Genomic DNA, 27,097 nt, shown 5'->3' with positions numbered 1-27,097 from the left:
AATGTGCATCCAGAAGCAGTGCACCTAGTGGCCGGGGACTTTAATGCAGGCAAACTTAAATCAGTTTTACCAAATATCTACCAGCATGTTGAATGTGCAACCAGAGGGAAAAAAACTCTAGACCACCTTTACTCCATCGCCCTCCATTTGACAAATCTGACAATAATTCTATCCTCCCGACTCCTGCTTACTTGCAAAAACTAAAGCAGGAAGTACCAGTGACTCGCTCAATACAGAAGTGGTCAGATGACCAATGACATTGAGGAGTATACCACCTCAGTCATCATCTTCATCAATAAGTGCATCGACGACGTCGTCCCCACAGTGACAGTACGTACATATCCCAACCTGAAGACATGGATTACAGGGTACATCCACACTGAGCTAAAGGCTAGAGCTGCAGCTTTCATGAAGCGGTTCACTAATATCTCACTATGCCCTCAGACGAACCATCAAATAGGCAAAGCGTATAGGGAGGAGGTCAGAGACCTGGCAGTGTGGTGCCTGTTCTTTTATTTGATTATTTATTACTTTAGTTTATTGAGTAAATATTTTTTTAACTCTATCTTGAACTGGATTGTTGGTTAAGGGTTTGTAAGTAAGCATTTCACTGTAAGGTCTAAACCTGTTGTATTCGGTGCCTGTGACAAATACAATTTGATTTGATATGTGTAGTGTTCCAAAACATTTGATTTGATGTGGAATCACATGTTTTTTCCTAATGAGGCAATTAAAAGTCATACTCTTTCAGAATGAATGGCTATTATTCATTTAAAAGGGCTAAAATCTTTGTGTAAATTTCAGATTGCACCTTTAAAATAAAGTACAGGAAGTATAAAGTATGTGATGATCAGTAACATGAATATGGCATGTTGTAATTTATTTAGAGATAAAATTGGTGCAATGTGACTTTCTTTGTTGTAGTGCTGAATACACACATCAACTCTGGACACTCTGAAGATGATGATGGTAGATATTTGTTCACTTCATCGACTCCATCTCTTAATGCTTCATCCTATTTCTTTATTTGTGATTTTTAAAGTTGTTTTTGGCTGGACATATTTACAGTTTTTAGTGTCTCGAAATAACATGTGTATCATGCTGGTTTGATTTTGTGCAGGAGTGGCGAAGGCTGTTCTGACCATACACCCCAACAGATCCCAGATATTCAGTGGAGAGTCTGTCACTCTCAGATGTGTCATACAGGGGGGAGGAGTCACTGACTGGAAATACACATGGCGCAAGATTGGTCATTCTGACTCCTCCAGTAAGAGGAATGAACATGAGGTCAGTGCTGCTAAGATTTCCGACAGTGGTGACTACAGATGTCTGGGGTCACATCAACAGCAGGATTCTAAACGGAGTGATGTAGTAAGACTGACAGTGACACGTACGTCATCTTATCTCTCATTCATCTGTGCCTCCATTTTTATAACCACTTGAATTTGGGCACCATTTTAAGGATGCTGTTTAGTTGTTTTAAAAATGTATGTTTTGTGTTTCTGTAGCTCTGCCCAAAGCTACACTGACTGTAGAACCAAATCCTGTGTTCCCTGGAGAGACAGTTACTCTGACGTGTTCAGTAGAGTCTGACAGTATCTGGAACTATCAGTGGTACAAAGACAGGAATGATAATGTAGTATCCCAGTCTGGCAGACACACTATAACAGGAGACACTCTCACCATCAATGGATCAACAGTGAATGAGGGTCCATACTGGTGTCAGGGAGCGAGAGACTCCAGACCCACTTCTTCATCCATCAGTGACCCTGTCACTATCACTGTCAATGGTGAGTAGTGTCATACAGACACTATTTATATTAAGTCAAGCATGATCTGTGTGTCAGTATTCATAGATATGATAGAAAAACAAAGACTTATTTCATTAAAGAAGTGTGGTGATCATACTTTGGAAAGATTGGTGCTCTGACTACATTTAATCATGATGGAGCAGATTCTATGTATGAAACAACTAACTACATTTAATCATGATAGGACAGATTATATGTATGAAACAACTAACTACATTTAATCATGATGGAACAGATTCTATGTATGAATCAACTAACTACATTTAATCATGATGGAGCAGATTCTATGTATGAATCAACTAACTACATTTAATCATGATGGAGCAGATTCTATGTATGAATCAACTAACTACATTTAATCATGATGGAGCAGATTCTATGTATGAATCAACTAACTACATTTAATCATGATAGAGCAGATTCTATGTATGAATTCTATGTATGAATCAACTAACTACATTTAATCATGATAGATCAGATTCTATGTATGAATCAACTAACTACATTTAATCATGATAGATCAGATTCTATGTATGAATCAACTAACTACATTTAATCATGATAGATCAGATTCTATGTATGAATCAACTAACTACATTTAATCATGATAGAGCAGATTCTATGTATGAATCAACTAACTACATTTAATCATGATGGAGCAGATTCTATGTATGAATCAACTAACTACATTTAATCATGATGGAGCAGATTCTATGTATGAATCAACTAACTACATTTAATCATGATAGAGCAGATTCTATGTATGAATCAACTAACTATATTTAATCATGATAGATCAGATTCTATGTATGAATCAACTAACTACATTTAATCATGATGGAGCAGATTCTATGTATGAATCAACTAACTACATTTAATCATGATGGAGCAGATTCTATGTATGAATCAACTAACTACATTTAATCATGATGGAGCAGATTCTATGTATGAATCAACTAACTACATTTAATCATGATGGAGCAGATTCTATGTATGAATCAACTAACTACATTTAATCATGATGGAGCAGATTCTATGTATGAATCAACTAACTACATTTAATCATGATGGAGCAGATTCTATGTATGAATCAACTAACTACATTTAATCATGATAGAGCAGATTCTATGTATGAATCAACTAACTACATTTAATCATGATAGAGCAGATTCTATGTATGAATCAACTAACTACATTTAATCATGATAGATCAGATTCTATGTATGAATCAACTAACTACATTTAATCATGATAGATCAGATTCTATGTATGAATCAACTAACTACATTTAATCATGATAGATCAGATTGTATGTATGACACAACTAACTTAATGCGTCTTTCTACAGCTCTGCCTGTGGCCTCAGTGAGTGTCTCTCCTCAGGGTCTCCTCTACTCTGGAGAGACAGTCAGTCTGCAGTGTGTCATACCAGAGTACACAGACTGGAGGTACTACTGGTACAAAAACAACCAACACCTTCCTGATGAGACCAGTAAAGTCATAGATATCACCATCCCCATCACCCAGACTAGTCAGGCTGGTCAGTACAGGTGTGAAGGGAACAGAGTGTCTCGACCCACATCTTCACTACCAAGTGATCCTGTCACTCTCACTGTAAAAGGTGAGTTACTTTGTTGTGCTTTATTGATGTTGCTGACTATTTATATTGAGTCAATCAGGGTCTGTGTGCCAGAATTCTTAGTTACAATGAGCTCTAAAATGATTGGGACAGTGAAACATGTTCTGTTGTTCTGTTAAGCAATAACAAACATGTTCATTTAGTATAGTACAGTCATTGTTTATACACCTATTTCTATTGAGAGGAGTCTGTCCCAAACAGTGACTCATAAACTTCATGTTTGAACATAAAGGAAAACATTTATATAGAGGTTTCATCTTTGTATCAGTGCCATTATGGTGTCTGTTACAACAACACAAGCAGCACATCTACATGTTAATGTTGCATGTGCCATAATCTACCATCTGTGTTACAGAGGACAACCATGTGGGTAGTGGACACTTCAGGAAAAAGAGTAGAGTTTTGAGATGAATAGACAACAAGGGGGTTCCAACCCTCCAAGACCCCAAACATTGACATCTATTTGACCAAAACACTGCTACTACTACTATATACTACTCTACTGTACTGTACCCTACTCTACTGGACTCTACTGTACTGTACCCTACTCTACTGTACTCTACTGTACTGTACCCTACTCTACTGTACTCTACTGTACTGTACCCTACTCTACTGTACTCTACTGTACTGTACCCTACTCTACTGGACTCTACTGTACAGTACCCTACTCTACTGGACTCTTCTGTACTGTACCCTACTCTATTGTACTGTACTGTACCCTGCTCTACTGAACTGTACACTACTCTATTGTACTGTACTCTACTCTACTGTACCCTGCTCTACTGAACTGTACTCTACTCTACTGAACTGTACCCTACTCTACAGTACTCTACTGAACTGTACCCTACTCTACTGTACCCTACTCTACTGTACTCTACTGTACTGTACCCTACTCTACTGTACTCTACTGTACTGTACCTGCCTATAAGATTGGTGCTCTAACTAAATTTAATCATTATAGAGCAGATTCTATGTATGAATCAACTGACTACATTTAATCATTATAGAGCAGATTCTATGTATGAATCAACTGACTACATTTAATCATGAAGAGCAGATTCTATGTATGAATCAACTAGCTACATTTAATCATGATAGAACAGATTCTATGTATGAATCAACTAACTATATTTAATCATGATATAATCTGCTCTATGTTTGAATCAACTAACTTCACGTGTCTTTCTACAGCTCTGCCTGAGGCCTCAGTGAGTGTCTCTCCTCAGGGTCTCCTCTACTCTGGAGAAACAGTCAATCTGCAGTGTGTCATACCAGAGTACAGAGACTGGATGTACCTCTGGTTCAGAGACAACCAACAGCTTCCCAGTCAGACCAGTAAAAGCATCACATTCCCCATCACTCAGACTGGTCAGTACAGATGTGAAGGGAAGAGGAGAGATCATCCCCAGAGGTCACAACCCAGTGATTATGTCACCATAAGTGTCACTGGTAAGTTCCCTACAGTTGCTTGTATCACTATATCAGTGTAATATGAAATAGCCTATGTATGCGTCTAATCTCTGTTTCCTCAGCCTTTCCCAAAACTACTCTGACTGTGAAGCCAAACCCTGCATTCCCTGGAGAGAAAGTCACTCTGATGTGTTCAGTTGGGTCTGACAGTAGCTGGAGCTATCAGTGGTACAAAGACTGGAATTATAATGTAGTGTCCCAGTCTGTCAGACACACTATAACAGGAGACACCCTCACTATCAGTAGAGCTGCTGAGTCTGACCAGGGTCTCTACTGGTGTCAGGGAGAGATCCAGTCCAGATCCATATCATCAATCAACAGTGATCCTGTCACTATCACCCTGAATGGTGAGTTACTTTGTAGTGTGTTTTTCTGTCATAGAGATGGACACTATTAATATATTTTTTTACATACACTGAGTGTACAAAACATGAGGAACACCTTCCTAATATTGATTTGCACCCCATTTTGCCCCCAGAACAGCCTCAATTCATTGGGGCATGGACTCTAAAGGTTTCCAAAGTGTTCCACAGGGATGATAGCCCATGTTGACTCCAATGCTTCCCACAGTTGTGTGAAGTTGGCTGGATGTCCTTTGGGTGGTGCACCAATGTTGACTCATACGAGAAACTGTTAAGCGTGAAAAACCCAGCAGTGTTGCAGTTCTTGACACACTCAAACCGGTGCACCTGGAACCTACTACCAGACCCCTTTCAAAGGCACTTAAATATTTTGTCTTTCCCAGTCACCTTCTGAATGACAAACATACACAATACATGTCTCAATCGTCTCAAGGTTTAAAAATCCTTCTTTAACCTTTCTCCTCCCTTTCATCTACACTGATTGAAGTGGATTTAACAAGTGACATCAATAAGGGATCATCATTTTCACCTGGATTCACCTGGTCAGTCTGTCATGGAAAGAGCAGGTGTTCCTAATGTTTTGTACACTCAGTGTATGTCGACATGGTCTGTGTGCAAATGTTCCCTCTAATGTACTTCAGACAAGGAGGTGACTGAAAATCAGACGCTCTGCCTATTGGCTACTTAGCCTATTCAAGACCGTCTCAAAATACAACACTGCCCCTTTAAGACATAAAAAATAACTCTTTACCTGACTCCTTTTTCAAAGATGGCTAGAAATGCACACGTTGTGCTCTTGTAGGAAGCCACCAGTCCCCCATTGTTGAATGGCTCAGATCCATATTTTATGTGGCAATTGCTATTTACATAATAGGCCTACTGCAGCCCTGATAGGTTATGGCGCACCGCTCTGTGTAGCGTATGGGTCTGAGTTGTGCCTGTCAGTGTAATACAATCCTACACCAGTGTGCTCTGCCTACAGGAAAATCTCTTGCACAGTTAGTTTTGCAAACTATGGCTTGCATAGTTCGTGTTGTTTAGGTATGTCATATTGAAAGTGGCTAACATTGCGTTGATTCAATCACAATCCCCAAACTAGATCGCCATGTTGATAGTGTTAGCTAAATGGAAAATCAATCTCATGCTTCTTTGCTTGGGCTGATATTTCTTATGCACATGGTAGTGCCCCGTGCCCGCCTGCGCACAGTTTAGGGGGGATTTCCAGTGTGTATGTAAATCCAAAATATAAGTTACCATATTACTTACAAAAGTAAGACCCTACATTGGAAAGATTGGTGCTCTGACTACATTTGTGTTCATATTTAACTGTGTTTCCACAGCTCTACCCAGAGCATCAGTGAGTATCTCTCCTCAGTTTGTCCTCTACCCTGGAGATACAGTCACTCTGCAGTGTGACATATCAGACTACACAGACTGGACGTACTACTGGTTTATAGACAACCAACTGCTTCCCAGTCCGACCAGAAAAAACATCGCCATCTCTCTCCCTGACCAGGCTGGTCAGTACCAGTGTGTTGGGATGAGGAGAGGTCGGCCCCAGATGTCATATTACAGCTCAGCTCTCCCCATCATCATCACTGGTGAGTACATATCTTTACATAAATTTATCTAAGGATGAAAAACAATCTGATATGTCAGTCCTTACCTATTCTGCTGATAAGAGTGGGTCTTTTGTACTCATGGAATGGACAGTTTATATAAGTGAGTGTCAGAAGTCCTATCTCAGATTTTCTCTCCCCATGGTGAGCTCACTGTTTGTCTTCAATCTGGACTTTGTCAATTCAGAGCCAATGAGGGTTAATCTAAATACAAATATATACACTGTAAATTCTAACTGAATGGAGTCAACATACCCATATGTAAAATATACCTTTATCACAATGTTACAGCAACAGCTGAATTACCAGGCATGTATCCACATAATTTCTGCTCTGTTTCCTCAGCTCTGCCCAAAGCTACACTGACTGTAAAACCCAACCCTGTGTTCCCTGGAGAGACAGTTACTCTGACGTGTTCAGTAGGGTCTGACAGTAGCTGGAGCTATCACTGGTACAAATACAGGAATTATTATGTATTATCCCAGTCTGTCAGACACACTATAAGAGGAGACACCCTCAACATCAGCAGAGTTGCTGAGTCTGACCAGGGTCTCTACTGGTGTCAGGGAGAGATCCAGTCCAGATCCATATCATCAATCAACAGTGATCTTGTCACTATCACCCTGAATGGTGAGTAACTTTGGTGGGCGATTAGAACTGGCTGGCAGTCGGCATTCAAATCGAATCAAATCAAATTTATTTATATAGCCCTTCGTACATCAGCTGATATCTCAAAGTGCTGTACAGAAACCCAGCCTAAAACCCCAAACAGCAAACAATGCAGGTGTAAAAGCACGGTGGCTAGGAAAAACTCCCTAGAAAGGCCAAAACCTAGGAAGAAACCTAGAGAGGAACCGGGCTATGTGGGGTGGCCAGTCCTCTTCTGGCTGTGCCGGGTAGAGATTATAACAGAACATGACCAAGATGTTCAAATGTTCATAAATGACCAGCATGGTCGAATAATAATAAGGCAGAACAGTTGAAACTGGAGCAGCAGCACAGTCAGGTGGACTGGGGACAGCAAGGAGCCATCATGTCAGGTAGTCCGGGGGCACGGTCCTAGGGCTCAGATCCTCCGAGAGAGAGAAAGAAAGAGAGAATTAGAGAGAGCATATGTGGGGTGGCCAGTCCTCTTCTGGCTGTGCCGGGTGGAGATTATAACAGAACGTGGCCAAGATGTTCAAATGTTCATAAATGACCAGCATGGTTGAATAATAATAAGGCAGAACAGTTGAAACTGGAGCAGGCATTCCAATTAATCCCAAAGGTGTTCGATGGGGTAGAGGTCAGGGCTCTGTGCAGGCCAGTCAAGTTCTTCCACACCGATCTCGACAAGCCATTTATGTATGGACTTTGTAAATTCAGAGCCAATGAGGGTTAATCTAAATACAGATATATACACTGTAAATTCTAACTGAATGGAGTCAACATATGTAAAATATACCTTTATCACAATGTTACAGCATCAGCTGAATTACCAGACAGGTATCCAGATGTGTTCTGCTCTGTTTCCTCAGCTCTGCCCAAACCTACACTGACTGTAAAACCCAACCCTGTGTTCCCTGGAGAGACAGTCACTCTGACATGTTCAGTAGGATCTGACAGTATCTGGAGCTATAAGTGGTACAAAGACAGGAATGATAATGTAGTATCCCAGTCTGGTTACAACTACATTGGAGTCTCTCACATCAGTAGAGCTGCTGAGTCTGACCAGGGTCAGTACTGGTGTGAAGGGAACAGTGTGTCTAGACCCACATCTTCACAACCAAGTAATGCTATTACTCTTACTGTAAAAGGTGAGTTACTTTGTTATGTTGTCATACAGATAGACTCTGTTGTTGTTGTTGAGTCAATCATGTTTAATTTATCAAGTAAGATATTGAACCCTGCCCAAGTCTCCTTGCTTAATTAACGGTCATATTTTGTTCCTTCAACTCAGTGCAACGATTTAGAGTTACAGTAAGGTAGACATGTTAAAGTGTTTTAGAAACCCTAATCGCGGTATTTTAACTGAACATGTAGGCTGCTCACCTGCACATACTTCTTTTAGAAGTAAGACTTATTTTGTACCTGCAGCCAATCACAATCACTCTCTTCTATCACTCTCACAATCACAGCTCCAGGCATTCCATGCTTTTCTTACCTTTTGTTCTGAGCACCTGAGATTTAATATGCAACCTGCCACACGTCAAATCAATTCTGATTTTGTGTGAGGACAATGTTCTATACGATGGTCCAAAAACTTGACGTATCCAATCGCGGCCGACGTTTTGTAAGCGAACCACTCAATTTCGTCCCTACGTTATATTGGCATCGAACACGCCACCCTCCATAGGAGAGGGGGTGACCGCGACAATGTATTGTTCAAATGCGCGGCTGCCTGGATCTTTAATTTCAAGATGCTTGCTGCCTTCAGTCTCAATGTAGACTTTGATCTGAAGCCATTCTAGTGATTATTGTGATTTTTCTATTCATTGTACATGTTTGTAGGCCCATGTAGTCACATTGTATCTATGATCATATGCTTTCATTTATGTTTTTATATTTATATCTTTAAATTAACCAACGATATCAAGCCACACCCTGCCATAATTACAGACACCTGTGTGTGTGCCCTTTGACACTCTTTTTCAAGTGTTTTACTCCACTAGCCAGCACCTCATCTAAACAGGTGTGTGTTTCTTTTGCCTCCAAGTCAGTCATGTAGACATTTTCTGTGTGTCTGTAGACTATTCTGCCTCACTGAATTTTAATCAGTTATCCATCAAGAGGACATATCATGCATCAGATCAGATTCCTGGTTTCCAGATGCATCACACACGTTTCTTGATTCCAACAGATAGTCGTCCGACGGCCACACTGAGTTCTGACAAAGAGGAAGTATTCACAGGAGACAGCGTGACACTGAGCTGTACTGTAGAGTCTCCTGGGTGGAAGTTTTACTGGTACAGACACAGACCAGACTCTACACCAGTAACCACAACCTCTGGATACTCCTACACACTCAGCTGGGTCAGTGTCTCTGATGGAGGACAGTACTGGTGCAGAGCTGGGAGAGGAGACCCAGTCTACTACACCCTGTACAGTGACCAAGTCCAGATAAACATTACTGGTGAGTCTAAAACAGTTTTATGATAAATGGCTGTTATTGTGGATAGAAAGTAATCTAGGGTATAATATTTTGTCTGACTTGAAGCTATATTCATGAGTTTACCTATTGATAAATAAATACATTTCAAATTGTGGAACTGTTTTTTGAGTTGTCTGTGTTGTGTCTATGCAGAGAGGCCTGTTGCTGTTCTGACCCTCCAACCAAACTGGACCCAGATATTCAGTGGAGAGACTGTTACTATGAGATGTGACATACAGGGAGGAGGAGACTCTGACTGGAACTACAGATGGTATAAGAATAGTCAGTTAGTGATCTCCTTTAACACAAAGCCTGAGTACAGAATCAGTCCTGTCTACTGGTATAACAGTGGATCATATACCTGTGAGGGTGTAAAGGGAAACAAGTTCTCCAAGCTCAGTGATGCTGTACAACTGACTGTGTCTGGTAGGTATATCTAATCATGTCAACATCTACATTGGTAACTACAATTATTGCTAAAACTGAAAGTTAGAAAACAGAAACCTGTCCTCTGACTGATCACAGATCAACCCAAGGCTGTCCTGAGTATCTTTCCTCAGTGGATGAACCCTGGAGACTCAGTAATGCTGAGCTGTGAAGTTGACAAGATGTCAACAGGCTGGAGGTTCTCCTGGTACAGGACTGTTCCCTACAGAGCTGGGATACCCTCCCTATCAGACAAGTCTTACTCTCTACAGCCCCTATCTGACAATGTGACTAGTGAAGACTCCTACACTCTGATCCCTGCTGGTCCTACTCACACAGGAGGATATGTGTGTCGAGCTGGGAGAGGAGACCCAGTCTATGACACACTCTACAGTGAACCTCATTTTCTCTGGTCAGGAGGTAACCAACTGCATTTAAACTATATTAAATCATCTTTAAGTCACCCTCATGTGTCTATATAACTATAGGTTTGACTCTGTCTCTCTTTGTTTCAGATCTGCAGCCTTCAGTGTCTCTTACAGTAAATCCCAACACAACTCAACACTTTACATCAACGTCTCTCTCACTGACCTGTGAGCTGAAGGGGAACTCTACTGGATGGAGACTGATGAGTTACACAGAGAGAGGAGTTGAGTCAGGGTGTGTCTCTAACTGGGGATCAATAACAGGGTCTACATGTACCATCAGCTACACATACACAGGGTCCAGTGGAGTGTACTGGTGTGAGTCTGGATCAGGAGAGTACAGTAATGCTGTCAACATCACAGTAAATGGTATGTCTATAGTACAACACTCAATAATATTTGTACATATTGTAGCGACCCGCACAGACAGCTGTGTGATATAAGTTATGCTGTTTGTTTGTTGTGTTGGACTTACCAGTACCCAGTGTTTGCGGGGTCCTACATGTCAGTCAACCTGCTATCTGCCAACCACGGGTGAGCCTGGAATGTTCCAGTGCCGGGCATCCTTGTGGTTTGTGGGATGGCGGGAGGGTTTGGCATGGGTGTGGAAGGCCATGCTTAGCCATTGTTCTCTCTCTTAAGTTTTGCCTTAACAAGAGATGGTCACTGTTATTTTCTACTGTGATCCTTGATTTATTTGGCGTGGGCTACATTCAAACAGTAGCCTGTGTTGAGTTGGGTTAATAAACTGGGAATTCGTCAACTGAATCCTCTGTCTGGATATTTGTTAATTTATGATCTAGCCAGGTCATTACATTCTTTAACTGAATGATTGCATATCATAAAATACAAGCTCATAAGATATATATTTATTTCACCTTTATTTAACCAGGTAGGCAAGTTGAGAACAAGTTCTCATTTACAATTGCGACCTGGCCAAGATAAAGCTAAGCAGTTCGACAGATACAACGACACAGAGTTACACATGGAGTAAAACAAACATACAGTCAATAATACAGTATAAACAAGTCTATATACAATGTGAGCAAATGAGGTGAGAAGGGAGGTAAAGGCAAAAAAGGCCATGGTGGCAAAGTAAATACAATATAGCAAGTAAAACACTGTAATGGTAGTTTTGCAATGGAAGAATGTGCAAAGTAGAAATAAAAATAATGGGGTGCAAAGGAGTAAATAAAATACAGTTGGGAAAGAGGTAGTTGTTTGGGCTAAATTATAGGTGGGCTATGTACAGGTGCAGTAATCTGTGAGCTGCTCTGACAGTTGGTGCTTAAAGCTAGTGAGGGAGATAAGTGTTTCAGAGATTTTTGTAGTTCGTTCCAGTCATTGGCAGCAGAGAACTGTAAGGAGAGGCGGCCAAAGAAAGAATTGGTATTGGGGGTGACTAGAGAGATATACCTGCTGTGAGCGCTGAGATAAGGGGGCTAGCAGGTGTAGGAGATGCCAGTGGGTTTGACCAGCGAGGGAGCTGAGATAATGGGGGGACTTTTACAAAACGGAGCAGGGTCTTGTAGATGACATGGAGCCAGTGGGTTTGGTCAGTTTTACAAGGGTATGTTTGGCAGCATGAGTGAAGGATGCTTTGTTGTGAAATAGGAAGCCAAGCGAGGGCCAGCCAACGACGAGAGCGTACAGGTCGCAATGGTGGGTAGTATATGGGGCTTTGGTGACAAAACGGATTGCACTGTGATAGACTGCATCCAATTTGTTGAGTAGGGTATTGGAGGCTATTTTGTAAAGGACATCGCCAAAGTCGAGGATTGGTAGGATGGTCAGTTTTACAAGGGTATGTTTGGCAGCATGAGTGAAGGATGCTTTGTTGTGAAATAGGAAGCCAATTCTAGATTTAACTTTGGATTGGAGATGTTTGATATGGGTCTGGAAGGAGAGTTTACAGTCTAACCAGACACCTAAGTATTTGTAGTTGTCCACGTATTCTAAGTCAGAGCCGTCCAGAGTAGTGATGTTGGACAGGCGAGTAGGTGCAGGTAGCGATCGGTTGAAGAGCATGCATTTAGTTTTACTTGTATTTAAGAGCAATTGGAGGCCACGGAAGGAGAGTTGTATGGCATTGAAGCTTGTTAACACAGTGTCCAAAGAAGGGCCGGAGTATACAGAATGGTGTCATCTGCGTAGAGGTGGATCAGAGACTCACCAGTTGATGTATTGTGAGTGATGACTCCAGATTTACAGTATTATTGATATATTATGTTACACAGATGGTGACGTGATCCTTGAGAGCCCTGTCCATCCTGTGACTGAAAGAGACTCTGTGACTCTGTGCTGTAAATACCGGACAATCAAATCAAACTTCAAGGCTGATTTCTACAAAAATGGAGTACTCATCAAGAATGAGACCACAGGAGAGATGACCATCCCTACAGTATCCAAGTCAGATGAAGGATTCTATAAGTGTAAATCTGGTGAAGGAGAATCACCAGAGAGCTGGGTGACAGTGAGAGGTGAGAAAATGTGTATGATCACAACTAAGTTACCTTTTTATTATCTGTGTTAAAAACGTGATTTAAGTGTTGATGTTAAAACTTGTTACGTAGTTATTCCACAATACTAACTTGTTATGGCTGGGGGCAGTATTAAGTAGCTTGGATGAATAAGGTGCCCAGAGTAAACTGCCTGCTACTCAGGCCCAGCTGCTAATGTATGCATACTATTAGTGGGTTTTGATAGAAAACACTCTGAGGTTTCTAATACTGTTTGAATGATGTCTGTGAGTATAACATAACTCATATGGCAGGCAAAAACCTGAGAAAAAATCCAACCAGGATGTTTGTAGTTTTTCAACTCATAGCCTATCGAATATACAGTGGGATATTGGTCATATTGCACTTCCTAAGGCTTCCACTAGATGTCAACAGTCTTTAGAACCTTGTGTGATGCTTCTACTGTGATACAGGGGGGAATGAGGGCTCTTTGAGTCATGGGTCTGGCAGAGTGCCATGAGCTGACCACGCACGTTCACGTGAGAGAGTTGGCTTGCGTTCCATTGCCGTTCTGAAGACAAAGAAATTCTCCGGTTGGAACATCATTGAAGATTTATGTTAAAAACATCCTAAAGATTGATTCTATACTTCGTTTGACATGTTTCTAGAAACTGTAATATGACTTTTCGTGCGAACTTTCGCATGGACTTGCCCGCTCGTCATGAGTTTGGATTGTGTACTGAATGCGCGAACAAAAAGGAGGTATTTGCACATAAATGATGAACTTTATGGAACAAATCAAACATTTATTGTGGAACTGGGATTCCTGGGAGTAAATTCTGATGAAGATCATCAAAGGTAAGTGAATATTTATAATGCTATTCTGACATCTGACTCCACAACATGGTGGATATCTTCATGGCTTGTTTGGGCTCTGAGCGCTGTCCTCAGATTATAGCATGGTGTGCTTTTTCCGTAAAGTTTTTTTGAAATCTGACACAGCGGTTGCATTAAGGAGAGGTTTATCTAAAGTTCCATGTGTAATAATTGTATCTTTTATCAATGTTTATTATAAGTATTTCTGTAAATTGATGTGGCTCTCTGCAAAATCACTGGATGTTTTGAAAGCAAAACATTACTGAACAACGCGCCAATGTAAACAGATTTTTTTTATATAAATATGAACTTTATCGAACAAAACATACATGTATTGTGTAACATGAAGTCCTATGAGTGTCATCTGATGAAGATCATCAAAGGTTAGTGATTCATTTTATCTCTATTTCTGATTATTTCTTACTACTCTTTGGCTGGAAAAATGGCTGTTTTTCTGTGAATAAGTGCTGACCTAACATAATGATATGTTGTGCTTTCGTCATAAATTATTTTTGAAATCGGACAATATGTGGGATTAACAACAAATGTATCTTTAAAATGGTGTAAAATACTTGTATGTCTGAGGAATTTTAATTATGAGATTTCTATTGTTTTGAATTTGGCGTCCTGCACTTTCACTGGCTGTTGTCATATCGATCCCGTTAACGGGATCCCAACCATGAGAAGTTTTTAATATAGTTTGCGATTTACAGACCTAGAAAATATGATCTTTTAACTAAATTGTCAAAAGACCGGCCAACCTGCTTTCTTTTCATGCTCTATACTGTAAACCCATATAACCTCTCTGAGTCTGTCCTGTTCTCTCTCCAGTCTCGCCAGTCTCATTTAGTAGTTTGATTCCTGTATGTATGTTCTACCTCAGTCTGATGGTGTTGTGCTTCTCTCTCTCCAGTCTCTCCATTTGTATCTCCTGGATCCTCTACATCAGTCCTAGTAGGAGTGGTTGTGGGTCTGCTTGTTGCTGGTGTCCTACTGGTCATTCTCCTGGTCCTGCTCGTGAGATATCAAAACAGCAAAGGTGAGACTTTCACTATGTCTCATTTAATGGAAAATGTATTATTACGTTTGGAACAAAAATGTCTAAATAGAAATAGGTGAAGAAGGTTCAGTACATAACACAACGTGTTTGTCATTACAGGTTCCTGTTTCAACAGAATATTCTGGTGAGTACAGCTGTCTCTCAAGCATATTGATACATAAAGTATAACATCGTCTTTGTGCTTCTTATGCTGAGTATCTCTCTCCCTGTAGGCCCCCTCAGCCCCAGAGCACCAACCATGACCCCCAACAGGACCAAGGATCTGGGTATACACATCAGCAGCATGGTCAGTATCTCATCCCAAACCTCTACCATTCCTCTCTATGTAACCTCATACACTGACTCATAAACATGTACTTTTTATAACATCCAGCTTTGGGGTCAAAATTTAAATTCTGGTGAATTCAGAAAGTAAACCAAATTCATTATTCTTCCTGAATTGACTGGAATATAAATGGAACTGACCCCAAGCCTGATAACATGTCCCAAGGCAACCAACCTAACTAACCTGTCTCTCTCTTCTTTGACCAACAGGTGACGCTAACATCTACGATACGATCAATTCCTCAGACAACAATGATAATGGTAGTGTAATGTAATGTTTTCAGTATGAATGTGTAGTAGTCTGCTGCTCTTCATTTAATATGACATGTAGAGTTTGACTAAGTGGAGGTGTTTGTGTATTATGTCTCAGATGTTACTGGTGCTTCTGCTGCTGGACCAAGTCATGTGACTTACGCCCAGATTCAACTGAAAAAGTTGGACAACAAAAAGAAAGGTGACTCAACTGTGACATACATTTATTTAAAAAAATGTGCAGTGTATCCAAGAAGAGTTAAAATTATGTACAAAAAAGAACCAGGCGATGTGGACAGAAAATCAGTCTTATGATAAATGTACTGAGTTCGTTTACCTTCTTCTGGGCAGGTGGGACGCTATCGTCCCACCTGGCCAAAATCCGGTGAAATTGCAGAGCGCGAAATTCAAACTACAGTATTATAAATATTTAACTTTCATATAATCACAAGTGTTAAACCAGCCACGGTATCAGATTTCAAAAAAGGCTTTACGGCGAAAGCAAACCATGTGATTATCTGAAGACAGCGCCCGGCATACAAACACATGAAAAACATATTTCAACCAGACAGGTGTGACAAAGTCTGAAATAGTGATAGAGAAAATGCCTTACCTTTGATGTACCAGTTGCATCAAAAATGGTCCTTTTCTTAGATAATGGTCTTTTTTATATCCAACCTTAGGAACCCTAATACGTAAATAAACGATAACGATTCTCCTTCTTAAATTGTATTGTCTTTACCGGAGAAAAATACCAAAGAACGAGGTCTCTTCCACGCACTTGGAAAACCTACAGCCAAAATGGCAGCCATCTAGAAAAACTACAATTCCTGGTTAATTTTTCCAAAAACCAGCCTGAAACTAAAGACTGACATCTAGTGGAAGCCATAGGAACTGCAATCTGGGAGGACTTGGCCTTATAATTAAAGTGATCGTCATTGAAAATAGTTGTAGGCTGAAATTATTTTGGGGGGGATGGTTTGTCCTCTGAGTTTCGCATGCCATATCAGTTCTGTTCTACTCATAGACATAATTTGAACAGTTTCAGAAACGTTAGAGTTTTTTTTTTATCCAAATTTACCAATTATATGCATATCCTAGCTTCTGGGCCTGAGCAACAGGCTGTGTACTTTGGGAACACTTTTCATCCGGACGTCAAAATGCTGCCACCTACCCAAGAGGTTAACTAATATGACTAGTTGAATGGTTGTAGCCATCTATTGTCCATCCTTCTTAAGGATGACGCAGAATCTAGTTCCCATGCAGGAACATCACTCAGCGGAATTTCAGAGCGCCACCTATAGTTTTTGATAAAACTCAAACTTTCATTAAAACACACATTCAAGGTAGTGAATTAAAGCTACACTCAGATTTGTAAAATGCTTTTCGGCGAAAGCATGAGAAGCTATTATCTGATATCATGCACCCCCAAAATACTGCAACGTCACCTAACACGACAGATTTTGCGGTAGCCGGCGCTACCCAAAACGCAGAAATAAAATATAAAACATTCATTACCTTTGACGAGCTTCTTTCTTGGCACTCCTAGATGTCCCATAAACATCACTATTGGGTCTTTTTTTGGATTAAATCGGTCCATATATAGCCTAGATATCGATCTATGAAGACTGTGTAATCAAGGAAAAAACTGAGTTTGATAACGCAACGTCATTTTTATTTAATTAAAAAAGTTGACGATAAACTTTCACAAAACACTTCAAAATACTTTTGTAATGCAACTTTAGGTATTAGTAAACGTTAATAATCTATCAAAATGATCACGGGGCGATGTATATTCAATAACTCCACGTTCTGATATCATGTCCAAATATTTCTCAACCAAAACATCCGGTCGGAGACCGGAAAAAATGCGCTGCCTTGTGTCCGTTTGACCAAGAAACAAATCCGAGACAAATGACAAGACTGTTGACATCGTGTGGAAGCTGTAGGTATTGCAACCTCGGCCCCATTTAATGTGGTTCACGTTTAACAATGGGTTGAAGTGGCGCATGGATATATTTTCCCATTTTCAGTGATCAGATTTTCCTGTGCTTTTCGATGAAACGCACGTTCTGTTATAGTCACAGTCGTGATTTATCCAGTTTTAGAAACGTCAGAGTGTTTTCTATCCACACATACTAATCATATGCATATACTATATTCCTGGCATGAGTATTAGGGCGCTGAAATGTTGCGCGATTTTTAACAAAAAGCTGCGAAAATGCGCATGATCCATAACAGGTCAATCACACATATTAGCAAAGCTATTTCATTTTAAACGTCACATTTCTCTAGTATAAGCTACTTATCGTAATAAACAATATCAGCAAAATTCCCACGATAAGTGGTTGGTGTCGATCATATTTGGTTTATCACCCCAGCTGTAGTATAAAAATTACATGTACTATGTGTATATATATATATATATATATATATAAAATTAACTAATTGACAAACGTTCTGCTGTTGTTCCTCCTCTTCAGAAAAACTAGCTGATCCAGCTAAAGATCCAGTCTACTCTGTGGTGAAAACAGGGAAAGCGACAGGTAAGACCCAGTCTGCAAGTTGGCAGTCATTCAAATCAAAATGTGCAATTTTGTAGTTTCAGATGAAGCGGCAGAATATGCAATAAACGAATTTCATTTGTTGACTGAAAATGTCCATTGTCAGCAGCAGCTGGACCTGATGATGTCACCTATGCTGAGGTGGACCTCAACAACAAGGCCAAAGCCAAGAAGAAGAGAGGTAAATATTGTTGAATAGCTATATTTGTAAGGGATAACCAACGAGGGGCTATGCATTCTTTCGAAGATGATGCATGGTAGTTCTTTATAAATAATGCATCTCTGTATAAGGTTGCGGGGAAACAAATTCACCAACCTTCCACAGAGTTGCATTCTTTTCCAGAGAACACATAGAGCCCTGAGTTGATTATCTCGCTTGTCCCACAGCTATAATTTAACACAGTAAAAATGTGTTCATTTATCGGTAGATATGTATTCAAGATCCAATGAAGTAGCTAGCTAGCAAGTTACTAGATAGCTACAGTAGTTGCCTTGCTAACCAGAGACTTGCTAGCTTAGCTAATTAACCATCCTCCTAGCTTATGAAAATCAAATTCAACAATGCCAATGATGTTATCAATTCGACTTTTCAACAGTAGCTTAAACATCGGACATGTAAGAATGAACTTCATAGCCATTGAATATTGCAGTGCATTATTTAAGCAATAAGGTCCGAGGAGGTGTGGTATATGGCCAATATACCGAGGGCTAAGGGCTGTTGTTCTTAAGCATGGCGCAATGTGGAGTGCCTGGACACAGCCCTTAGCCGATGTATATTGGCCATATATCACAAACCCCCGAGGTGCCTTATTGCTATTATAAACTGGTTACCAATGTAATTAGAGCAATGTTTTTTCATAACCGTGGTATACGGTCTGATATACTACGGCTGTCAGACAATCAGCATTCGGGGGTTGAACCACCCAGTTTATACATCAAAATCATGCATGCTCTAGAATGCCCTTCAAGCCAATCAGAAATGAGTATTCAACAATGCCACGGTATAATGTTTTCTATAACTGTAAATGTTTTCTGATATTTTATTATCACCCCCTATAAAAACAGCAACGCCACCTGAGGCAGATTCAGTCTATTCTAAAGTAAAGCCATGCACAGCCCTCGGTAAGACTAAGGACTCGATTCAATCCCTATTGCGGAAGTTCAGTGAAAAAGGGGATGAAGGGAATGGTTGCAGTTTAACAGGCTCCTAACCAACTGTGCTATTTTGTGTTTTTTCGCATTGTTTGTAACTTATTGTGAACATAATGTTGCTGCTACCGTCTCTTATGACCGAAAATAACTTCTGGATATCAGAAAAGTGATTATTCACCTTGAACTGGATGACGATTTTTTTCGTTAATGAGTCCGATGCGAAGGACATACTCCATTCCATACTATCCTACTTACAGGACAATAAAAACTGTATCATCTTATGTTTCACCGAGTAGTGGCTGAATGACGACACGGATCATTTACAGTTGGCTGGGTTTTCGTGCATCGGCAGGACAAAACAGCTACCTCTGTAAAGACAAGGGTGGGGGAGTGTGTGTCTTTGTGAATAACAGCTGGTGAGCGATGTCCTATATCTATGAAGTCTAGATCACCTTTACGCCACACACAGAGAGACATACAAAGCTCTCCTTCGCCCTCCATTTGGCAAATCTGACCATAATTCTATTCTCCAGATTAAACTAATGCAAGAAGTACCAGTGATTCGCTCAATTACTTAACTGGTCAGATGACGCGGATGCTACTCTACAGGACTGTTTTGCTAGCACAGACTGGAATATGTTCCGGGAGTCATCCAATGGCATTGAGGAGTATACCACCTGAATCACCGGCATCATCAATAAGTGCATCGACGTCGCCTCCACAGCCACCCTACGTACATATCCCATCCAGAAGCCATGGATTACAGGCAACATCTGCACCGAGCTAAAAGCTAGAGCTGCCGCTTTCAAAGAGTGGGAGACAAATCCGGACGCTTAAAAGAAATCTCGCTATGCTCTCAGACTAACCATCAAACAGGCAAAGCATCAATACAGGACTGAGATTGAATCCTACTACACCGGCTCTGACGCTCATTGATTGTGGCAGGGCTTGCAAACTATTATGGACTACAATGGGAAACCCAGCTGCAAGTTTCCCAGATCCACAGATGCCCTTTCCCACCTGGACAAAAGGAACACGTTTGTGAGAATGCTTTCATTGATTACAGCTCAGCATTCAACACCATAGTGCCAACAAAGCTCCTCACTATGCTAAGGACCCCGGGGACTAAACACCTCCCTCTGCAACTGAATCCTGGACTTCCTGATGGACCGCCCTCGGGTGGTAACGGGAGGCAACAACCCATCTGCCACACTGATCCTTAAAACGAGGGCCCCTCAGGGTTGTGTGCTTTGTCCCCTCCTGTACTCCCTGTTCACCCAAGAGTGTGTGCTCAAGCATAACTCCTACACCATCATTAAGTTTGCTGACAACACAAGTGGTATGCCTGATCACCGACCTCAATGAGAGAATAGAATTACTCCCTATAAGCTGTCTCATCATTGTCGGTGGTCAGTCATATCACTGTTGTGTCATCAGCAAACTTAATTATGGTGTAGGAGGGGGTGGTCCATCAGGAAGTCCAACATCCAGTTGCAGAGGGTGGTGCCAGGACAACAAACTCTCCCTCAACTTGAGCAAGATGAAGGAGATGATCGTGGACTACAGGAAAAGGAGGGCTGAACACATCCCCATTCACATTGACGGGGCTGGAGTGGAGCAGGTTGAGAGTTCAAGTTCCTTGGTCCACATCACCAACAAACTATCGTGGTCCAAACACACCAAGACAGTCGTGAAGAGGGCACGACAACACATTTTCCCCCTCAGGAGACTGAAAAGATTTGGCATGGGTCCCCAGATCCTCAAAGTTACACAGCTGGACCATCGAGAGCATCCTGACCGGTTGCATCACCGCCTGGTATGGCAACTGCTCGGCATCTGACAGTAAGGCGCTACAGAGGGTAGTGCGTACAGCCCAGTACATCACTGGGGCCGAGCTTCTTGCCATCCAGGACCTATTTACTAGACGGTGTCAGAGGAAGGCCCAAAAAATTGTCAAAGACTCCAGTCACCAAATTCATTGACTGTTCTCTCTGCTACCGCACAGTAAGCAGTACAGGAGAGCCAAGTCTACATCCTAAAGGCTCTTTAACAGCTTCTACCCCAAGCCATAAGACTACTGCACAATTAATCAAAAGTCCACCCAGACCTTTATTTTTACACTGCTGCTACTCGCTGTTTATTATCTATACATAGTCACTTTACCTACATGTACAAATGATCTCAACTACCCTGTACCCCCGCACATTGACTCGGTACCCCCTGTGTATAGCCTCGTTATTGTTATTTCATTACGTTACTTTTTAGTACATGTTTTACTTCAGTTTATTTAGTAAATATTGTTTTAACTCTTTCTTTAACTGCATTGTTGGTTAATTAAGAGCTTGTAAGTAAGCATTTCACGGTAAGGTCTACACTTGTATTCGGCGCATGTGACATACGATTTCATTTGTAGATGAAGGCTGGACTGGAATCTCTCAAATTCACTACTATGCTCTACACCTACATTACCTCTCTCTGAGATCTGATGGTATTGTGATGTTTGGGACAAAGAGACAGAATATGCGATTAGCTAATTTCTTAGGTTGTTGACTGTAAATGTCCACTGTCAGCAGGAGCTGGATCTGTTGATGTGACCTATGCTGAGGTTGACCTCCAAAGAAAGGCCAAAGCCAAGAAGAAGAGAGGTAAGACTGAACATCCCTCCCTCCATATTCCCCCTATCAGAACCTCTCATCTATTTGACCCCATAGTGGATAAATGTATATATAAGAAAATAGGTAAGACTGGACATCTCTCCTTCCATATTCCAACCATCATAATCCTCATTAACCTCGTACAACCATCCGGAAAGTTTTGCAAGTTTCTCTACACTGTAATACAAGGTTAAATCCTCACACCTCTTTGACCCTGTGTTGAATAGCTGTATATTATTCTGTATACACCTGGATATTTTTCTGGATGTTATTCTGTATATAACTGTTTATTATTCTGTTCATTATTCTAGATATTTTCTGTATATAACTCTATATTATTCTGTATATTACTGTGTACTATTCTGATGTTTATCCTCCTACAGAAACACCAAACCCACCAGAGACAGATTCAGTCTATTCTCTAGTGAAGCCATACACAGTCCCCGGTAAGACTAAATCAGCAAATCTATTATAGTGTATGAAACTACACTATATCTCTCATATTAGAGTATATCTAAGTATGTCCTGACAAACTGGTGAGAAATGTTTCTGATCGCATGTTACATTTTTATCATCCATGTGACGAATGTTAGATTATAGTGTTGATGTTAACATACGTTTGGATTTGCACTCTCAAAGCAAATATTATTTTGCAACTAAATTGTCTGAAGATACAGGCTGGCCAATTGGGAAGCAGAATATGCATTAAGTTAATTCCATCCTAATTCCATTGTTGACTGTAAATGTCCATTGTCAGGAGCAGCAGGACCTGTTAATGTGACCTATGCTGAGGTTGATCTCCAAAAGAAGAACAAAGCCAAGAAGAAGAGAGGTAAGTCTGGACATCCCGCCCTCATATTCCCCTTATCAGAACCTCATATCTCTTTGACCCCATATTGAATAAATTGATGTTATTCTGTATATTATTCTGGGTATTATTTTGTTCATGATTCTGGATATAACTATTATATTATGCTGATGTTTATCCTCCTACAAAAACAGCAACCCCACCCGAGGCAGATTCAGTCTATTCTCAATTGAAGCCACGGTCATGCCCTGGTAAGAATAATAGCCATTTGTTATTGATACTAAAATGATATAAATATGGAACTAATGTTCTGATATCATATTCTAATGAATCTATTTGAAGTATATCTCAGTTTTATTTTTAGGGGATTTTTTTACATCATGCAGGTCCTTTAGGGAGATGGAGGGATAAAATAACTTTGTGTTGTGATATGTTACAGGTCCTTGAGGGAGATGGAGGGATAAATAACTTTGTGTGGTGATATGTCACAGGTCCTTGAGGGAGATGGAGGGATAAATAACTTTGTGTGGTGATATGTTACAGGTCCTTGAGGGAGATGGAGGGATAAATAACTTTGTGTGGTGATATGTTACAGGTCCTTGAGGGAGATGGAGGGATAAATAACTTTGTGTGGTGATATGTTACAGGTCCTTGAGGGAGATGGAGGGATAAATAACTTTGTGTGGTGATATGTTACAGGTCCTTGAGGGAGATGGAGGGATAAATAACTTTGTGTGGTGATATGTTACAGGTCCTTGAGGGAGATGGAGGGATAAATAACTTTGTGTGGTGATATGTTACAGGTCCTTGAGGGAGATGGAGGGATAAATAACTTTGTGTGGTGATATGTTACAGGTCCTTGAGGGAGATGGAGGGATAAATAACTTTGTGTGGTGATATGTTACAGGTCCTTGAGGGAGATGGAGGGATAAATAACTTTGTGTGGTGATATGTTACAGGTCCTTGAGGGAGATGGAGGGATAAATAACTTTGTGTGGTGATATGTTACAGGTCCTTGAAGGAGATGGGGGGGATACATAACTTTGTGTGGTGATATGTTACAGGTCCTTGAGGGAGATGGAGGGATAAATAACTTTGTGTGGTGATATGTTACAGGTCCTTGAAGGAGATGGGGGGGATACATAACTTTGTGTGGTGATATGTTACAGGTCCTTGAGGGAGATGGAGGGATAAATAACTTTGTGTGGTGATATGTTACAGGTCCTTGAGGGAGATGGGGGGGATACATAACTTTGTGTGGTGATATGTTACAGGTCCTTGAGGGAGATGGAGGGATAAATAACTTTGTGTGGTGATATGTTACAGGTCCTTGAGGGAGATGGAGGGATAAATAACTTTGTGTGGTGATATGTTACAGGTCCTTGATGGAGGGATAAATAACTTTGTGTGGTGATATGTTACAGGTCCTTGAGGGAGATGGAGGGATACATAACTTTGTGTGGTGATATGTTACAGGTCCTTGAGGGAGATGGAGGGATAAATAACTTTGTGTGGTGATATGTTACAGGTCCTTGAGGGAGATGGAGGGATAAATAACTTTGTGTGGTGATATGTTACAGGTCCTTGAAGGAGATGGAGGGATAAATAACTTTGTGTGGTGATATGTTACAGGTCCTTGAGGGAGATGGAGGGATAAATAACTTTGTGTGGTGATATGTTACAGGTCCTTGAGGGAGATGGAGGGATAAATAACTTTGTGTGGTGATATGTTACAGGTCCTTGAGGGAGATGGAGGGATAAATAACTTTGTGTGGTGATATGTTACAGGTCCTTGAGGGAGATGGAGGGATAAATAACTTTGTGTGGTGATATGTTACAGGTCCTTGAGGGAGATGGAGGGATACATAACTTTGTGTGGTGATATGTTACAGGTCCTTGAGGGAGATGGAGGGATAAATAACTTTGTGTGGTGATATGTTACAGGTCCATGAAGGATATGGAGGGATAAATAACTTTGTGTGGTGATATGTTACAGGTCCTTGAGGGAGATGGAGGGATAAATAACTTTGTGTGGTGATATGTTACAGGTCCTTGATGGAGGGATAAATAACTTTGTGTGGTGATATGTTACAGGTCCTTGAGGGAGATGGAGGGATAAATAACTTTGTGTGGTGATATGTTACAGGTCCTTGAGGGAGATGGAGGGATAAATAACTTTGTGTGGTGATATGTTACAGGTCCTTGATGGAGGGATAAATAACTTTGTGTGGTGATATGTTACAGGTCCTTGAGGGAGATGGAGGGATAAATAACTTTGTGTGGTGATATGTTACAGGTCCTTGAGGGAGATGGAGGGCTAAATAACTTTGTGTGGTGATATGTTACAGGTCCTTGATGGAGGGATAAATAACTTTGTGTGGTGATATGTTACAGGTCCTTGAGGGAGATGGAGGGATAAATAACTTTGTGTGGTGATATGTTACAGGTCCTTGATGGAGGGATAAATAACTTTGTGTGGTGATATGTTACAGGTCCTTGAGGGAGATGGAGGGATAAATAACTTTGTGTGGTGATATGTTACAGGTCCTTGAGGGAGATGGAGGGATAAATAACTTTGTGTGGTGATATGTTACAGGTCCTTGAGGGAGATGGAGGGATAAATAACTTTGTGTGGTGATATGTTACAGGTCCTTGAGGGAGATGGAGGGATAAATAACTTTGTGTGGTGATATGTTACAGGTCCTTGAGGGAGATGGAGGGATAAATAACTTTGTGTGGTGATATGTTACAGGTCCTTGAGGGAGATGGAGGGATAAATAACTTTGTGTGGTGATATGTTACAGGTCATTGAGGGAGATGGAGGGATAAATAACTTTGTGTGGTGATATGTTACAGGTCCTTGAGGGAGATGGAGGGATAAATAACTTTGTGTGGTGATATGTTACAGGTCCTTGAGGGAGATGGAGGGATAAATAACTTTGTGTGGTGATATGTTACAGGTCCTTGAGGGAGATGGGATGAATAACTTTGTGTGGTGATATGTTACAGGTCCTTGAGGGAGATGGAGGGATAAATAACTTTGTGTGGTGATATGTTACAGGTCCTTGAGGGAGATGGGATGAATAACTTTGTGTGGTGATATGTTACAGGTCCTTGAGGGAGATGGAGGGATGAATAACTTTGTGTGGTGATATGTTACAGGTCCTTGAGGGAGATGGAGGGATAAATAACTTTGTGTGGTGATATGTTACAGGTCCTTGAGGGAGATGGAGGGATAAATAACTTTGTGTGGTGATATGTTACAGGTCCTTGAGGGAGATGGGATAAATAACTTTGTGTGGTGATATGTTACAGGTCCTTGAGGGAGATGGGATGAATAACTTTGTGTGGTGATATGTTACAGGTCCTTGAGGGAGATGGAGGGATAAATAACTTTGTGTGGTGATATGTTACAGGTCCTTGAGGGAGATGGAGGGATAAATAACTTTGTGTGGTGATATGTTACAGGTCCTTGAGGGAGATGGAGGGATAAATAACTTTGTGTGGTGATATGTTACAGGTCCTTGAGGGAGATGGGATGAATAACTTTGTGTGGTGATATGTTACAGGTCCTTGAGGGAGATGGAGGGATAAATAACTTTGTGTGGTGATATGTTACAGGTCCTTGAGGGAGATGGAGGGCTAAATAACTTTGTGGTGATATGTTACAGGTCCTTGATGGAGGGATAAATAACTTTGTGTGGTGATATGTTACAGGTCCTTGAGGGAGATGGAGGGATAAATAACTTTGTGTGGTGATATGTTACAGGTCCTTGAGGGAGATGGAGGGATAAATAACTTTGTGTGGTGATATGTTACAGGTCCTTGATGGAGGGATAAATAACTTTGTGTGGTGATATGTTACAGGTCCTTGAGGGAGATGGAGGGACACATCATCAGAGGAGGAGCAGGAAATACCTGGGAATATAGATTATTCACACATGCGCGCACAGACACACAAGCACACCCACAGATACACACACACACACACAAAGGATTTATATATATATATATCAACAAATATATTTGATTTAATATTGGTTTAACTGTGTATTACTGCAACAGG

General features: G+C 40.8%; 1 protein-coding gene and 1 long non-coding RNA gene across 2 annotated transcripts in view; both read left to right on the top strand.

Annotated features, from left to right (window-relative positions):
• LOC118376125 (basement membrane-specific heparan sulfate proteoglycan core protein-like) overlaps positions 1-23,478 on the top strand; it is a 28,346-nt gene extending 4,868 nt beyond the window's left edge. Inside the window, exons 2-27 of the mRNA XM_052495684.1 lie at positions 925-969; positions 1,121-1,390; positions 1,509-1,790; positions 3,160-3,432; positions 4,642-4,899; positions 4,983-5,267; positions 6,623-6,883; positions 7,247-7,531; positions 8,419-8,697; positions 9,741-10,013; positions 10,185-10,457; positions 10,557-10,877; positions 10,973-11,251; positions 13,120-13,362; positions 15,131-15,256; positions 15,377-15,401; positions 15,490-15,563; positions 15,812-15,862; positions 15,972-16,055; positions 18,337-18,399; positions 18,524-18,598; positions 22,143-22,214; positions 22,607-22,669; positions 22,981-23,055; positions 23,226-23,282; positions 23,471-23,478. Coding sequence (XP_052351644.1) covers positions 925-969; positions 1,121-1,390; positions 1,509-1,790; positions 3,160-3,432; positions 4,642-4,899; positions 4,983-5,267; positions 6,623-6,883; positions 7,247-7,531; positions 8,419-8,697; positions 9,741-10,013; positions 10,185-10,457; positions 10,557-10,877; positions 10,973-11,251; positions 13,120-13,362; positions 15,131-15,256; positions 15,377-15,401; positions 15,490-15,563; positions 15,812-15,862; positions 15,972-16,055; positions 18,337-18,399; positions 18,524-18,598; positions 22,143-22,214; positions 22,607-22,669; positions 22,981-23,055; positions 23,226-23,282; positions 23,471-23,478 — 4,400 coding nt within the window. The remainder of the gene's footprint in view (positions 1-924; positions 970-1,120; positions 1,391-1,508; positions 1,791-3,159; positions 3,433-4,641; positions 4,900-4,982; positions 5,268-6,622; positions 6,884-7,246; positions 7,532-8,418; positions 8,698-9,740; positions 10,014-10,184; positions 10,458-10,556; positions 10,878-10,972; positions 11,252-13,119; positions 13,363-15,130; positions 15,257-15,376; positions 15,402-15,489; positions 15,564-15,811; positions 15,863-15,971; positions 16,056-18,336; positions 18,400-18,523; positions 18,599-22,142; positions 22,215-22,606; positions 22,670-22,980; positions 23,056-23,225; positions 23,283-23,470) is intronic.
• Positions 23,479-23,500: 22 nt separating this feature from the next.
• On the top strand, positions 23,501-26,250 carry LOC127916115 (uncharacterized). The gene is made up of 5 exons (XR_008093424.1): positions 23,501-24,252; positions 24,358-24,975; positions 25,028-26,040; positions 26,093-26,141; positions 26,194-26,250. It is a non-coding gene; the product is annotated as an uncharacterized LOC127916115 (long non-coding RNA).
• The last annotated feature ends 847 nt before the right edge of the window (positions 26,251-27,097 follow it).

The sequence above is a fragment of the Oncorhynchus keta genome, chromosome 35 (genome assembly GCF_023373465.1).
Source record: "Oncorhynchus keta strain PuntledgeMale-10-30-2019 chromosome 35, Oket_V2, whole genome shotgun sequence".
NCBI lineage: Eukaryota > Metazoa > Chordata > Actinopteri > Salmoniformes > Salmonidae > Oncorhynchus > Oncorhynchus keta.
The sequence above is the reverse complement of the archived record's forward strand: the minus strand, read 5'-3'. Positions and strand labels throughout refer to the sequence as shown.